Source organism: Dermatophagoides pteronyssinus, unplaced genomic scaffold (genome assembly GCF_027571235.1).
Source record: "Dermatophagoides pteronyssinus isolate colony J.1.1.1.1 unplaced genomic scaffold, Derpt_VIB-CSIC_2022.12 sq0049, whole genome shotgun sequence".
Taxonomy (NCBI): domain Eukaryota; kingdom Metazoa; phylum Arthropoda; class Arachnida; order Sarcoptiformes; family Pyroglyphidae; genus Dermatophagoides; species Dermatophagoides pteronyssinus.
The window spans coordinates 127,100-143,075 of NW_027461572.1; the positions used below are offsets into that span (position 1 = coordinate 127,100).

The 15,976-nt window shown below is 28.7% G+C and overlaps 1 protein-coding gene across 9 annotated transcripts; it reads left to right on the plus strand.

Moving 5' to 3' along the window:
- The first annotated feature begins 104 nt into the window (after window positions 1-104).
- On the plus strand, window positions 105-15,736 carry LOC113789448 (uncharacterized). 9 transcript variants are annotated; one of them, XM_075824114.1, is made up of 18 exons: window positions 377-1,334; window positions 6,440-6,671; window positions 10,104-10,156; window positions 10,334-10,360; window positions 10,580-10,615; window positions 10,729-10,791; window positions 11,351-11,404; window positions 11,554-11,652; window positions 11,731-11,811; window positions 13,422-13,503; window positions 13,570-13,712; window positions 13,778-13,831; window positions 13,924-14,004; window positions 14,328-14,363; window positions 14,456-14,506; window positions 14,573-14,653; window positions 14,729-15,088; window positions 15,213-15,736. In XM_075824114.1, exons 1-17 carry the CDS (start codon window positions 588-590, stop codon window positions 14,840-14,842), a joined length of 2,034 nt encoding a protein of 677 aa, XP_075680229.1. In that variant the 5' UTR covers window positions 377-587; the 3' UTR covers window positions 14,843-15,088; window positions 15,213-15,736. The 9 variants fall into 9 exon arrangements, with proteins under 9 accessions (XP_075680234.1, XP_075680237.1, XP_075680229.1 ...); XM_075824113.1 differs by lacking the exon at window positions 11,351-11,404 and adding an exon at window positions 10,982-11,050 and having other exon boundaries at window positions 398-1,334; XM_075824119.1 differs by lacking the exons at window positions 11,351-11,404; window positions 13,422-13,503; window positions 13,570-13,712; window positions 13,778-13,831; window positions 13,924-14,004 and adding exons at window positions 10,982-11,050; window positions 12,266-12,353; window positions 12,460-12,503; window positions 12,597-12,677 and having other exon boundaries at window positions 105-1,334.
- The last annotated feature ends 240 nt before the right edge of the window (window positions 15,737-15,976 follow it).

Below are 15,976 nucleotides of genomic sequence, written 5' to 3' on the forward strand. Positions count from 1 at the left end.
CGATTTAGATTTTTTTAAAAAAATTCATTGGCTGTTATTAGAGCGAACGATATAACCACCAACCACTTTGTGTGTATTTGTGTGTCTAATCATTTATATAACGAACGTCGTCGTTGTTGTTGTTGTTCATCATCATCATCATTTACCATTTACCATTATCGTTGAAAAAAAAAGTTTTCGCATTTATTCGGTTAATGTTTTTAATGTTGTTGTTGTTGTTGTTATTGTCCAATTTTATAATGTGATAAACTTTAACTATCTTAGATAGATAGATGGATGGATATTGAATTTCATTGTTCTGGCGCCATTTGAAATTTACCGAAAGTTTGTTTTTCTCTATATATAAAAATAGAGTCTGCACACATCAACAATCATTTGAATTTGAATTTGGATTCGGATCGTGTGTTGTTTGCACGGTGTTTTGCAAAGAAACACCAAAAATGTTTTTCAATCGTTGATTTTGTTTTTTTGAATCGAATTTCAAATTTGTTTCATTGGTCATTGCCACTGTGTTTCTTTTTTTTTGGGTTCTGTGTTTGGGCGCCATTCACTACCATTACTGTTGATTGAAAAAGATTTCAAAAAAAATGCGACCAACAATTGAAAAACGTTCGAATGATAATAATGATGATGGTGGTGGGGGTGATGGTGGTAGAAATCAATCTTCACCACAGTCATCATCATCAAAATCTAGTAAAGATTCAATCGATCCATTATCGATGAATACAAATAATCATCAACATCATCATCAAAATAAATCATGGTTAAGAAATCAATTATCAGCATTATTACCATCATCATCATCTAGTCCATCAAAATCAATGTTTTTAATCAATAATAAAACAAATCTAGATTATCATTCAAATTCATCTTGTAAATCATCATCATTAACATCATCAACAATGTCAATGATAATTACAATTTTTATTATAATCATAATAATCATAACAACAATATCATTCAATTCATTTAATCATCTAAGGAATCGTATTGATCATTTGGAACAAAAATATTCATTACTTGAATCAACAATCATCAATAATAATAATTATCATTCATCATCATCATCATCATCATCGAATAAACCTGAATTGATAAAATCATCAAATTTACCTGATGAAACATTCGATCAATTATTAACAGATATAATTGATGAATGGCAATTATATAATAATAATAATAAACGACAAAATAATGATTTTATTATTTCATCAAATTCATATGATGATGTTAATGTTAGTGATCATAATTCAATCAATGTCGACAATGATGATGATGATTTGAAACCAAATATGAAAAAATTTCATAATCGATTTGAACAACTAATACAAATGGTTAGTAGTGATGATGATTTATTTTTTGAACATCTTTTTTTCCGAAGATTTTGTCATTTTTTTTGATCATTTTAAAATTTTTGAAATTCTTTCTTTTTCTTTGAACCAAAAAAAAGAAGATTTTTCATGCTTCAGCCATAGATAATTGATCTTAAAAAAAATTGTACTGACCTTTAACCTCGAAGGCAAATTATAAATATCGTTTGGCCTTCGATATTTTAGCATCGTTTACGATAGAAAAGTAGAAAACTAAACAAACGAAACCACAAATAGTGTGTGTTTACCTTCCTTATAATATCCGAACAAATATATTTTCCAATAAATGATACATCCATCAATCATCGGGAGAGAGAGAGAAAGAGAAAAAAATCGTTGATATCATCATCATCAACATCAATATTGTAGCATTGATAAGGGTCGGCAACTATTCGACAAATATTCGCATTAAATCGAATCAATCAATCATTTTTCTTGATTCGCCCACATTCTTTTTTTTTCTTACATGATAATGATCGGTGTTGTTGTTGTTTGTTTGTTTGTTTTTCTAATCGTTTTTTTTCTCTTTGATTTTCGATTCGATTCAATCGATGAAATCAAAGATGTTCAAGTTTTCGAATTTGGTTGAGCAATATTTTTTTCCATCATCATCATCATCATCACTTGAACAAACACTCCCCACCAGTTATCGTAATATTTATTTGCATTTGAAAATTATCGTTTTTTTTCGTATCTTAAATCAACAAATTGCACAAACACACACACACACACATGATACATTCGATGATGATGACATTAATATCATCATCATTTGATCAAACGAAGATTAGATGTTTTTTCCGAACAGAAAAAAAAACAAAATAAAAATATCATTCGAAAAAAATCATTCGAAAAATTTTATTCGAAAAAAAATTCATTCGAAATATTCATCCAAATAGGACGTATCGTATGGATACCGGAAAACTCCGTAAAATATCGCATTTTTATTTAAAATTCTATACTTGTCTTCCATCATCATCATCATCATCACATAATTATCATTCGAATATAGCGAAAATAGAATCCGGAATTCGAATTTGTTTCAGAATTTTCTTGTCAAAAAAAAAACCTTTCCAATTGTTTCACCGTTTTTTTCTTTGATCCATATTGTTGAATTGAGAAGCAAAAAAACAAAAATTGAATTTTTCAAAATCTTTTGAAAAAATTCAATTCGAATGATGTGCTGATGATAATGATATTTCTGGAAATGGTCACGTTTCAATTTCATTTGGTATCGTGCTTGGCGTGTTTTTTTTCATTCTTTGATTCTTTGGATTTTGATGTTTTATTGAACTCTTCGAAATTCGTGTGTGATCGAAAATGAAAATGTTTTTGTTTCTTCTTCTTTTTCTCGTTTCGATTTTCTTCGAAACCAGAACTCAATAATATCCAAGTCGAAGTAAAACCAACACACAGAGAGAATCATTGTGAAAAAAAACAGGAATTTTTTCAGTTTGAAAAAAATGAAAATTCATTTTCCAGAATAGTTTCCGGAAATTGAGTGAAAAAAAAAGATTCGAAACGAAATGTTTATCCCAAACCAAATTCAAACATTGAATTCAATGTTTTTGTTTTTTGGTTCTGCATAAACCACTCATGAATAACACGATGATTATGATGATGTTTATCATTCCAATTCACCATATGTGAATGTAATCAATATTTTTTAATTAATTTTTGTTTTGATTTTTGGGGTTCTGTTTCTGATTATTAACCATCAGTTTCCAATGAATAAATGAATGATTATAATTGAATTTTGTTTTTTCGCTCGTTGAAGAGGTCATCATCATGGTGATGGTGGTTATTATCGATACAATCGATTCGAATGTTGTCGTTATAGAATAACCTGGAATAACAACAACCGATCATTAAAAAACCGGAATTCATCAGGTTTTGATCAGAGATTATTTATTGGTGCGAAACAATCATTATCGACAACAACAACATTTGATCGATTTTTTTTCGAATCGTAAATTGAATTTAAATTCAAGTTTTTTTTTCACCACCACTCTAATCAAATTCAATCAATGAGAAATTTTTCATTCATTTTTTTTCGAATTCAAATTTACCAAGTGCGGTGTATGGGAATGTCATTCATGATCTACGACGATGATAATAGGTTTTTTTTTGTTTCTGGTTGTAAACCAGAAAAAAATTTCTAGTTCATTAATTTTTGTTTTTGGAGAAAAATTAAATCAAAATCTTTTTCTTCTTCCATTGCTTTAAATTGAAAATGATTTAAATATGAATTGAATAAGAACCAAACGAAACAAGACGAAGAAAACTTTTAATTTTGTTTTCGGATTTGAATTTTTTTTCAAAATAGAAAAAAAACCATTCTTCAAACCATTGCCTGTCCAGGAATAAAGATTCAAGCAAAGTGAACATAAAGTTGAAAAGAAGCTTAAAACAGCCCATTCAAACCGATTATTCCGGTGGAAAAATACAACAAAAAAAAAATATCCGTAATTTTCAATTGCTTTTGTTCCGATTTTCGGCTACAATTTCCGATTCTCTCACAATTCTTTGCAGTGATTTTATTTTTCCTCTCTCTTTGTGTGTGTGTGTGTTCAAATTAACTTGAATGAATTTATTTCGTTTGAATAAATTGCTTCCACACACACACACATTTCACAGAGAATTTTGTCATTATTATTGAATTTTTTTTTCGTTTCGTTTCGTTTTTCCTGATTCCGATAGCCAAAAAAAAACGAAAACGAAAAGACCGAGAGTTGAACAACAACAACAACAGTCATGACACGATTAATTTTGATTAATTTTCAATTTTTTTTTGTTGTTGTTGTTATCGTTTTTTGTTGTTGTTGTTTCAAATGTGTATAAAAATACAACAACAAATAAATAAATAATATTAATTAGCTTGGATTTCAAGCGAAAAACAGAAAAAATCGATGGAATTTTTGCTTCGTTAAGTTTTTTTTTCCGAAAATTTTCGCGATGTTTCCAAAACAAAAAAAAATCCTATACAATGGCAAAAAACTATGGTTTTGTCAAAATTGGTCTGATGATGACGATGATGAAGATAAAAACCAGTCGAATGAATTCATTTCAGTGTCACATTCTATGTATTGTAGAATAACATTGTTACAAAATGAAAAATGAAATGAATGGGAAAAAATTATTATTTATTAGTGAATCGAGAGAGAGAGAATTCAAAGAAACTTTTTTTTTATCTCTGATCTTTTGTTGTTGCTGTTGGATGTTTTGTATTTTTGTTGTTGTTGTTGTTTCGATAACAGGGTTGAATTGGATGATATTCCCATTTGGATTCCCTCAGCCAAAAAAAAAAATGTTTGCTACCAGCAGCCTGGAATTATTAAAATGAGAATCCAAATTTTTTGATCATTGAAATGAACCGAAAACTGAAAACAAAACAAATTTTTTTGTTTTCAGTTTTTCTTTAGGATTCTTTGTTCACAAATGAAATGAAATTCAATTTTGGCAAAAAAAAAGTTTTTCACTTTCCTAATGAATTGAATTCTAATGTTTTGCAAAAGAATTTAGTGAAAGAAAAAGTTTTGGCATTATTTTTCCCAGTGAAATTCTCTTTTTCTTTTCTGAATTGAATTGAACTGAATATGCAATGAAATAAAAGAAAAATTAATTTTTTAAAGTTTTAAAGTTTAAAACAAAACAAAACAGAAAAAAAATTCCCAAAAAATAATAATTGATTCTTATCAGAAAATCAATACTTTTCCTCTGAATGTGTGTACGTCATTTTTGTTTAGCTCTTCTAATCTTTCGGGAAAAAAACATTCATTATTCCGGTTATTCATTTTGTTGACTTTGAACATAAGAATCCTGATGATTTTTATTTCATTCAATTAGCATTTTGAAAAGAAATCCTTTTAACAATTGCAAACAACAAATGGTTGATTTTGAAGTAGAAATTCTGTAAAAAAAAATGCAATCTATAGAAATTGATTTGCATCTTTTCAACACTTTCCATTCTCGTTATTTGGAAAAAAAATTCATTTAAATGATGAAATGAATTTGCCCACCAACGTCGATCAACACACACAAAAAAAAAATATTCTAAAGAATTCTGGATTCTAAATAATGAAAAAAAAATATAAAAATTTCAATTTCAATTGAAATTGATTCCTATTTTGTTCAACAACAACAACAAAATAACAACAAAAGAAGAAGAATTTTCTGTGTGTGGCAATATCATGATGTGATTCTTTGATTCATTCATGATAATGATGATGATGTGTGTGTGTGTGTATGTAAAGTGACGATGAAAAAAAAACGAATTTTTGTTATTTATTGATTGATTGATAAATTTCACACCAAAACAGCAGCTCAATATATATATTCTGGTCGTCAAAAAAAAAATAATGATGATGTTTTCTCTCTCTCTTACTCTCATTCGATGTACATTACATTTTGATAGCGAAATCTGATTCAATTTCCACTATATCAATAATTATGAATGTTTTTTTGGTGATGATATTGATTTTTTTTTCTTTCTTGTTCAATCATTTTAATAGCTTTTCCTTTTCCAAACTAAATGTTTATATTTTCAGTAAAATTCATTGATGATAAATATGGTTAATGTGTTGTGTGTGTGTGTGTGTTTATACGATGTTTGGTTTTGGTTTTGGTTCGATGATGATCATGATGATTGATAGTTTACAGTTATGAAATAAATTGCGAAACAAGAAAAATTTGATGATTTTTTTTTTTGAAATCAATTTTTGAAAAATTCATTGCGATTGAAATTTTGAGATTTTTTCGGCTAAATGAAACAAAATGAAAAGTATAGAAAAAAAATGAAATGAAGTTTATACGATGCAACCATACCATAACTTAACTATCCATCCGTCCACACTTTAATAATGTTTTTTTAAACAAACAAACATTGTGTTTAATGGATACTTTTTAAATGGGATAAAACAACAGACCTGGAAGTCATCATTATTATGGAAAATGTCAATTACACATAATGGCCATTAATATCCTGATTATCGTCATCATTTTTTTTTCAAAGAAATCAAATGATTAATTGTTTTCTGGATTGTTTTCTTTTTTTTTTAAATTTTCTATAGAGTTTTCAACGATTTTTAAACAATTTACAATCACCAATGGCTATACCAAATGACGGCCAAATTCATCAATCATCATCATCATCATTACCGACATCATATGAACAACAAATTTATCGTTTCCGTCGTGAAGCTATTCTACCATTAGGATCATCGAATCAAAATCCTAATAATCAATATGGTGGTGTTGGTGGTGGTGGTGCCAATGGTTTTTCACAATGTATTTGTCCGCCTGGTAAGTAGAATTTTATCAATTTCTTTTTTTTTTTTGGTTTCAATTATCATTTGATGGATGCTTTGCTTGTTTTGACCTTTTTTTCCTGACATTTTTCTCTTCACTTATCTCTTCATTGATGTTCATTCAATTAGCAGTTTTCGGTGACAAATTTTTCTTGTTTTTGTTTTTGAATCTCCGATTTACATGAAGCATTTAATGGTCCTCTTAATCAAGATGATTGTCGTCGTTGTCGTCAGTCAAGATCAGGCCAATAATTGTTTCATTTCCGGACATGAATAATTTTCGAAAATGAATGATGAATTTTGCTTGATTCGTATATGTACTTGTTTGCCATCAATGTTGAATACTTGGGCTTTTTCAAGATTATATTTTTGTTGATATTCCTCATTTAAGATTTGCTTAAGATTCAATCATCATCATCATCATCAATTTGATTCGTAGACAGCGATAAAGACATATTTATAAACACAGCATAGAATGAGAGAAAGAGAGATACGGAGAAATTTTCTGGAAAAATAAAATAAATTCATAATCCATAAGCCTGCCAAAAATTGTAATCTTTTTTCTCTGCTTTTACATTCAGTCATGGTTTTCATCATCATTATCATCATGATAATCATCATCATCATTTTTTTCTGGGATATATTTTCAAGATTTTCAATTTTTGAAAAGCCATTCAAAATTATACATGTTGTTATTTTGATTCGTTTCACGGATGTCATATGTCATGATGTTCTCTCTCTCTCTCTCTCTTGTTTCTGCTCTTGTATATTGCACTGATTTGCTGATTTGCTATGATGATGATGACATTAAAATTTTCCTGATTTTGTTTCTCTGATTCTTTTTGATTAATAATATGGATTTTCTACTTTATTTTTGGATATCATCATCATCATTTTTTGTGACACAATGACGACGTTGATGATGATTATGGCATATTTTGTGTGATATAAGAAAACAAATGTTTTGATTTTTTTTTTTTTTGAAAATGATTGATGTAAAAAAGTTTCAATTTGTTTTTAAATGAAACAAAAAAAATCATTGAAAATTTCACTTTTTCTGGTTATGAGGAATTTTCCCGGAAAATTTTCTTTCTAAAAAGTTTCCACAAACACCGATAAAGGACACTGTTTTCACCTGGCTAAAAAACATCGTTTATCTTTCTTTCTTTTTTTGATGGTTTGATTTCCGATTAATAAAACTTTTGTCTTTTCACTTTCCTGTTCGATTGAAAATGCCATAATTCATTGAACTTTATCGGAAACCAAAAAGTTTAGTGACAATGTTGTGAAACAAAGTTTTTCGCATGTCAAAAAAAGAAAAAGAAAAATTGATTAACTATGAAGAAAACTAAGAAACAATGAATCATTGGTAACCAATCAAATTAATTCGATAAAAAGGATGTAACTTTGTTTTGTTTGTTTTTAATTAACTAGAAATGTTTAATTATAAGCAATGCTTTGTTTGTTTGTTTTTTGTTTGTTTGATGTTGAATTATAGGTTTTTTTGTTTTGTTTTCAATAAGATACCGTATTTTTACGGTTGTTTTTTTTCCAAGAGAATTGTTGGCAATGGAACTTGAATAACCGTGTTATGATGGTAAATTGTTTTAAAAAACATCATCACCATTGTCATGATGATGATGATGAACAAATTGCCTATTATACAATGATGACAATGATGATTGTTATCTCTCTCTCTCCCTATATCCATGATAAATTGATGAAAACATCATCATCATCATTTTTTCCGGGATAAGAATGTAAAATGAGAATGTAGAGAGAGCGAAAGAATGAACAAACAATATCAAATGTTTGATGAGAATTTATTCACATCTGCAGTTCACACATTCAAACAACAGCAACCGACCGACCGAATTGAATTTCAGAATTTGTTTCCATCATTGTCTTCTCGTATTCTATAATGATGCAATGATAAACATTTGAATGTTTAAAAATAAATTCCCTCAATGAAAATTGGATGAGATTTTCATCACCTTGTTTTTGTTTCCACATTTAGTGATAAATGATGATGATGATACTTTGACATCGTTTTTTCTGTTTTTTTGGTTTCTATTTTGAAAACATTTAAAAATTTAAAAATTCAAATAAAAAAAATTCAATGAAATTGATCAAACAAGGGCATCGACATTTATCATTATTCGTTTTGTAATTGAATGAATGATGATTATGTAATTTGTTTTGGATTCAAATTCAATGATGACCAAAACCATCAAATACCATTAGCATCATCATCATCATAATGGTAGATTTGGTTTGCAAATAAGGGAATGATGATGATGATGATTTTGATTGTTTTCCACCATCATCATCATCATTGGAAGAAAAAAAACATTGAAATTGAATCGATTGAATTAATGATAATGGTTTTTTGTTAGTTTGAAAAACAGAGAGAGAGATAGTGAGAGAGAGAGATGAAAAGCATTATTACATCACTCATCATTACAGAGAACAATAAAACAACAACAACAACAGCAGCAATCCAGACAAATAAAAGATTAAATTTGACTTTCAATTTGAAAAAAAACTACACAAAAATGATGATGATAATGATGCTAATTGTGTGTTTGTGCTTTGTTGGTTTTTTTCCGGTTATCATCATAAACATTTGAAATCGATAGAAAAATACAAAACAATTTTGTCTAAAACGAAAAAAAAATTGTTGTTGTTGGTTGGTTGGTGAATAGAATCCGGTAGCAGCCTGGTGCAATCATCTTAATGATTTTTACATTTTGTTTTTTTGTTTTTGTTTTGGTTTTTCGGTTAGTCCATTAGAGATTTATTCACAATGTTGAACAACAGAATAAAAATGGCCGTATCCTGAGAAAAAAATTACCCGTCCGATAAATGCTTTCTTCGGCGGTAAACAAACAAAAAAAACATTGACAAAGAGAGTAGGAAAAATTTCGGGTTATCGGTTAAAATACGATAAAATTTATTGATTATATCATTTAGGGTTAACTTGACTTTTGGAATTTTTTTCTTCTTTTGAATTTTACCAGTTTGTACCGCTGTTTGTTTGTCAAAAGAATCATGATTATATATAGGGAATTCAATGTTGAATTCGTAGAAAATCATGGGCAATTTAGTCGATTATTTTCCCATTCACTGCAGCATGTGTATGGGTGAATGGCATTCGTTTTTGCATTTTTCGCATTTAAATTTTTGAAAATTTCAACCAAAATGACGTTTTCACAAATTCTATGCACACATTTTTCTTTTTCTTTTTCTTTTCTTCGTTCGTTGGTTATTGGTTTCTATTTCAAATCATTTGTTTGATTATGATGTTGATGTTGATGATGATCAAGATAAAGATGTGGAACGTTTTTTCTTCCTATTTGAATAAATTTTTATCACTTTTTTGTTGCTGCTTGAATGAAATTCTTTTTTATTTTTCTTCAATTTTTAGGTCCAAGAGGAAAACGTGGTAAACGTGGATTACCCGGCGAACCGGGTATTGTGGTAAGTTTTTTGCTTTTTTTCAAATTTTACGTTTAGATTCTCTTCTCTTCTATTCAATCTATCTATATCTGTCTTTATTAATGTTATTTTTTTCACTTTCTTTTTTTAATCCTTTACTTCTTCCACTGTAAAACAAATCTAATTTACTAATTAATTACAAAACAAACATTCAATCAGGGTCCACCGGGCAAGCCTGGATTTCCGGTACGATTTTTTCTTTTCTGTTCTTTTAATATTTATATAAAAATCTTTCTTTTCTTTTCTTTTCTCTGCAAATCTTTTCATCTGAATTCTTTTCTTTTTTTTTCATTTGTTTTAAAACTGAAATCTTTTTTCATTTCTTTATTCTTTATTGAATCTCTATCGGAAAACGTTAAATAATTTATTAAATTTTATTTTTACAAAAAACTAAAACCAATGAAGGGAGCCATGGGTATTGATGGTCCTAAAGGAGAACCGGTATGAAATTTTTCTCTAAATATTTTCTCTGTATACTGATGAATCAGCGAAAACCCGAAAGAATTAATTTTTAATTAAATTTTGTAATTTCTTTTGTTGTTGTAAAACTATAGGGCGAAAAAGGTGACAAAGGTGAAAAAGGCGAAAGTGGCCTTGATGTTATTACTACTTCAAAGGTAAGTTTCAATTGTCCAAACATCGAAGGAAACCGTACATTTTAAAATCAACCCAATCATCCTACCTCACAATGACATACACATACAATGGATAGATTTGAGGATTTTTTGTTTTTGTTTTTATTTTTTGCCAATTTTTTTTGTTTTTTGTTTTTACCCGATCATCATTTTTAATATTTGAAAAATAAAGGGTGTCAAACGATCAGTTACAAGATTACGTGGTGGTACACTTGGTTATGCTGAATTAATTGCCATTAAGGTTTGTTGTTTTTTCGTTTCGGAGTAAAAATAACCCTTTATTTTCATCATTTTGTTTGGCTTTTCATTTTCCACACACACACACATGAAAACACACAAACCGAAAACCGAAACCCAGTTTTCCTAATCCGCCTTAACCTGAATAATTAACCAGAAACAAAAATTTGCCTTTCTTTGCTTCTTTGAAATAAACTAATAATGAAAACGTTTTTTCTTTCCTTTAATTATAATCTTTTCCAAATGAAACACACAAACAAAATCCTATTTAATCAAAACTAAACTAAAACTAATCTAAAAAAAGGGACTTGCTTCAATGGGTCTAATTGCTACTCCTCGTGATATACTTTTAATGAAAGTGAGTTACATTGTTTCTTTCTTGTTTGACGGTAACTCTTTCTAATTTTTCCTGTGAAAATTCTGTTTTGTTATTTTGAATCGTTGTTGTTTAAAATTAATTAATTGATTGATTTTTGTCTTTTTTTTCAATGAAAAATTATTAAATAGGGAGAACCTGGACCATCAGGTCCACCTGGTCCACCAGGACTTCCTGGTCCAACTGGTCTACCTGGATTTGATGGCCGTATTGGATTACCTGGTGATCCTGTATGAAATATTTTTTCGTTTATTTGTTTTGGCACAAAATTTTCATTTTTGTTATTTTGTTTTGTTTGAAAATGATAGGGACCTCCTGGAAATCCTGGTCCAATGGGACCGATAGGACCACCTGGACCATTAGGTAAAGATGGATTACCTGGACCAAAGGTTAGTAATATTTTCGTGCAAAAAAAAAATTCTTCTTTTTTTGTTTGTTTGAACACCAAAATTGTATTTGGTTTCTTTCTCTCTACATTTGGTAGTTTTTTTGGGTTTTTTATCATCATCATTTTTCATTTTATAAAAGAAAATCGATTTTTCATTTCATTTTTTTCAACTAAAGATTAGTTTTTTTGTTTTGTTTTTGTTTCCCTTTGGATTTAACACTGTGTGAAATTGAGAGGACTACTATTGGAAAAAAATTGATTGATGTTTTTATCTTTATCTTTTCTTCTTCTTTTATTCCTTTTAATGCTTTCCATTTGGATCGGGTTCGTTCGTTCGATTTTTTTGTTTGTTTGTTTGTGTATTTTTGTATGGATGTTTTGTTGGATGTTGAATGTTTCTTTGTTCCAAAACATAATTTTTTTGTTCTTGGAACCAACAATAATAATAAACAAAGGGAGAAAAAGGTGAAAAAGGTGAACGAGGTTTAACAACAACATTGGATGGTAATGCTTTTCCAACCGGATTTATTGAAGGACCAGCTGGTAAATTTCAAATAATGATACATCACTTATTCATCATCATTATCATCGATTAATGAATTTCTTTTTCTTTTTCTTTAAAAAAAAACTTAAAAAATTATTTCAATAGGTCCACCGGGACCACCAGGTCCTGCCGGTCCTCCCGGCCGTAAGGTATTTTTTTAGTTTAGTTAATAGAATAGTATAGTAGTATAGTGTTAAATAATCACAAATAATAATGATGATAATATCAATGATAATGGATAGGGCGATATTGGTCTACCTGGACCAGCCGGTGAACATGGACAAAAAGGTGAAAAAGGTGATCGTGGTAAACGTGGTAAAAGGGTTTGTATTTATGTTTTTGTCTATGTGGATGTGTCTGTGTGTCTTGTTGTTGGAAAACAAAATTTTCGAAAACAATTTTTTTTTCTGTCATTTAAAAATTTTGGCCAACGGAAAGTGATACAACTTCTTTGTTCGTTCGGTAAGTATATAGCATGTTTGTGTGTGTGTTTGAATGTGGATGTGCAATATTTTTTTTGATTATTAGATTCAATTGACAGTTTATTATTTTCTTTTGGATTTTGTCTTTTGTTTTTTTTTGGTTTCGGTTTTTTTGTTTTTTGATTGAAATTGACATTTTTTCCCTCGATCGCGCAACCCCTCAAAAAAATTGTTTTAAAAACCATTTCAAAATTGTGTTATTGAAATTAATTAACACTTACGAACACACACACTGTATGTATGTATTTATGTCAATCTTCATTATTTTATAAAATTTTTTGTTTTCTATGATTTCGTTGTTTTTTTTGTTTTTTTGTTTTTTTCTTCTTCCTCAAAAATGATCTGATGATCAATTTATTTCATTCATTCATTATGGTTTTTGATTTTTTTGACTATCAAATTCGTTCATTTCATTTCATTTTATTTAAATTAATTAATAATGACGGGAAATGTCAATTTTATTTTATTTTTATCATTTTTCATCATAATGATTTTTTGATGTTTTGTTTTTCTCCGGTCCTTACCCTCGATTTCTCGATTTTTTTTCCGCCATATCGGTTTTTGTTTTGTTTGGAAATACAATAGGGAAATACTGGTGATTTAGGACCACCAGGAATGATGGGTCCACCCGGTTTACCCGGTCCACCTGGTAAAGCTGGTCAAAAAGGTTTGTCATTTGTGATGTTCAATGTTGAAATTTTTGATGTTAACATTATTGTTTTGTTTTTTTCAGGTGATAAAGGTGATCGTGGTGATGGTATTGCCGGCGCTAATATGGCTAAAATGAGTTTTATGAAATCGCCTGATTATGAAGCATTTGCTGATCGTTCTGAATTACCATATGTTCCTGGTCCACCGGGTCCACCTGGACCACCTGTATGTTATGATTTCTTTTAAAAATTCTGATTAATTAATTTCTTTTTTTTTATTTTTCCAATCAGGGACCACGTGGACCACCAGGTCTTAAAGGAGATTCAGGCCAAAAAGGAGAATCAGTATGTTTGTTTAAGTTTAATTTCAAATTAATAGATGGCGTCTGTGTGTTCATTTTGATTAATTTTTTTTTAATTTTTACCCAAAAAAATAGGGTGATAAAGGTGAAAATGGATCAATGGGTTTACCTGGACCACCAGGTCCAAAAGGAGAATCAGCTACAATTAATCCATTGGTTAGTATTTTGGTGATTTTGTTATTATTATTGTTCTACTATGCTCGTTTAACTAACTTTGCTTTCAAACTAAACTAAACTAATCTTATCTGATTATCTTTTCATCCATCTTTTTCTCTTTTTCTCTCTCTCTAATGCTTTCAAAAATAACGGATAAAATTGATTGATTGATTATCAGATTTTAAAACTTTTATTCATTATATTTCTTGATTATTTTTTGTTTTCGAACATCCACACAAAAGACACATCATCTCACTTTTGCAATAATTTTGATTTGTAATTTTTTTTTGGGTTTTTTTTTCTTCAAAAAAATATTCATTCAGGGTCCAATGGGTCCAAAAGGTGATCCTGGACCAACGGTATGTGACTCGTATAGATTAGATTAGTTTAGAATTAGATTTTAATATTTTTAATATGGTTTTTTCCAATTTAAAAAATATTGAAAAATCAGGGTAAACCAGGTAAAAAAGGTATCGGTGAAAAAGGAGATAAAGGTGATCAGGTTAGTGTTTATTTAAAGATTTAAATTGAGAAAAAAAATTGATAATGAAAAAAAAACAAACAAAAGGGTTTACCTGGATTGGATGCACCATGTCCATTGGGTGAAAATGGTCTTCCATTACCTGGTTGTGGTTCACGTATATCACAAGTATGTTGTTAAATTTCCATTATTTTTTTGTCAACTGCGATTACTAATGATGAACCCAATCAATCAATCAATCAGTATACGCATTCGAAAATATCATCATCAACAAATAAACAACCAGATTTTGATTATAATGGTCAAATGATTTCAATGAATAATTTTCTACGAAAACGTCGTCGTCGCCGTCGTTAATATCAATCATCAATATGATTATCATGATTTTGAAATACTGCCATATTCATTCAAAAAATTCAATCATATCGTTGAAAAAAATCTGATCAATTTTTTGTCATTGCTTTGTTTTTTGCTACTCAATTTTTTTCTGTTTCCAAATTCAATTTTCCATATTTACTTTAATGTCGATAGAAATATTTTCTCTTCTCTTTAATAGACATATCAATTTGATTGAATCAAATCCAAAATTAACATATCTTTTGCGTAAGCTTTGCTTTTTCAATTCTCTCTCTTTTCTTTTTTCTTGAAAAAATTTTTGAATTATTAAATTATTCTAATTCTTGGTTTCTTTTTTTCTTCTTCTTTTCAAAAAAATCAACAAAAACAGAATCCAACAGCACAGGCACGTCGTGCACGACATCAAACACATCATAATAATCATCGTTATAATTTCAACCAAAATCATCACAGCAACAACAACAATCGTCGAACAATTGCCTTTGAACAATGATGATGAACCAAATGATGGCCAAAATTCATTTCTATTCATTCATTTCGTTCAAGCAAGCAAGCAAACAAACAAAAATGAAAATAGCAAACCTTTGAATCAAAACCAAAAACCTTTAATTAAATAATTGAATTTTGAATTTTTTTTTTTTTGAAAATTTTTAATCATTCAAAACACATACAACGAAAACTGATAATAAAATGTCAACCTTTTTTTTAAAAAAAAACAAAAATTATATAATTATATACACAAACAAACAGACAGACAATTGAATTTCTTCATATCCACACACACACCAACTCAACCAAACATTTGTTTTATCCTTTTTTTTTTTTTTTGTAAACATTTTTGAATTTCATAATTTCATAAATGTTTCATAATAATAAATATTATATAATTTCAAATTTTTCGGATTCTGTTCTTGGCTTGTTTTGGATATACTTTTGCTTCTGTATGTCTTTTGATTTTCGCCAAAAATTCAATCAAATAAAATCATAAAATCAGATTTGGTTCACAAATCTACATAGATATTGGAAATTTGTCCGGAAAATTAATTTCCAAAACATATTTGAGATAGCCAATTTACAACCAAACCAATGAATCAATCATTTCTTTGATTCAAATGAAAACAACAAAAAAAAATT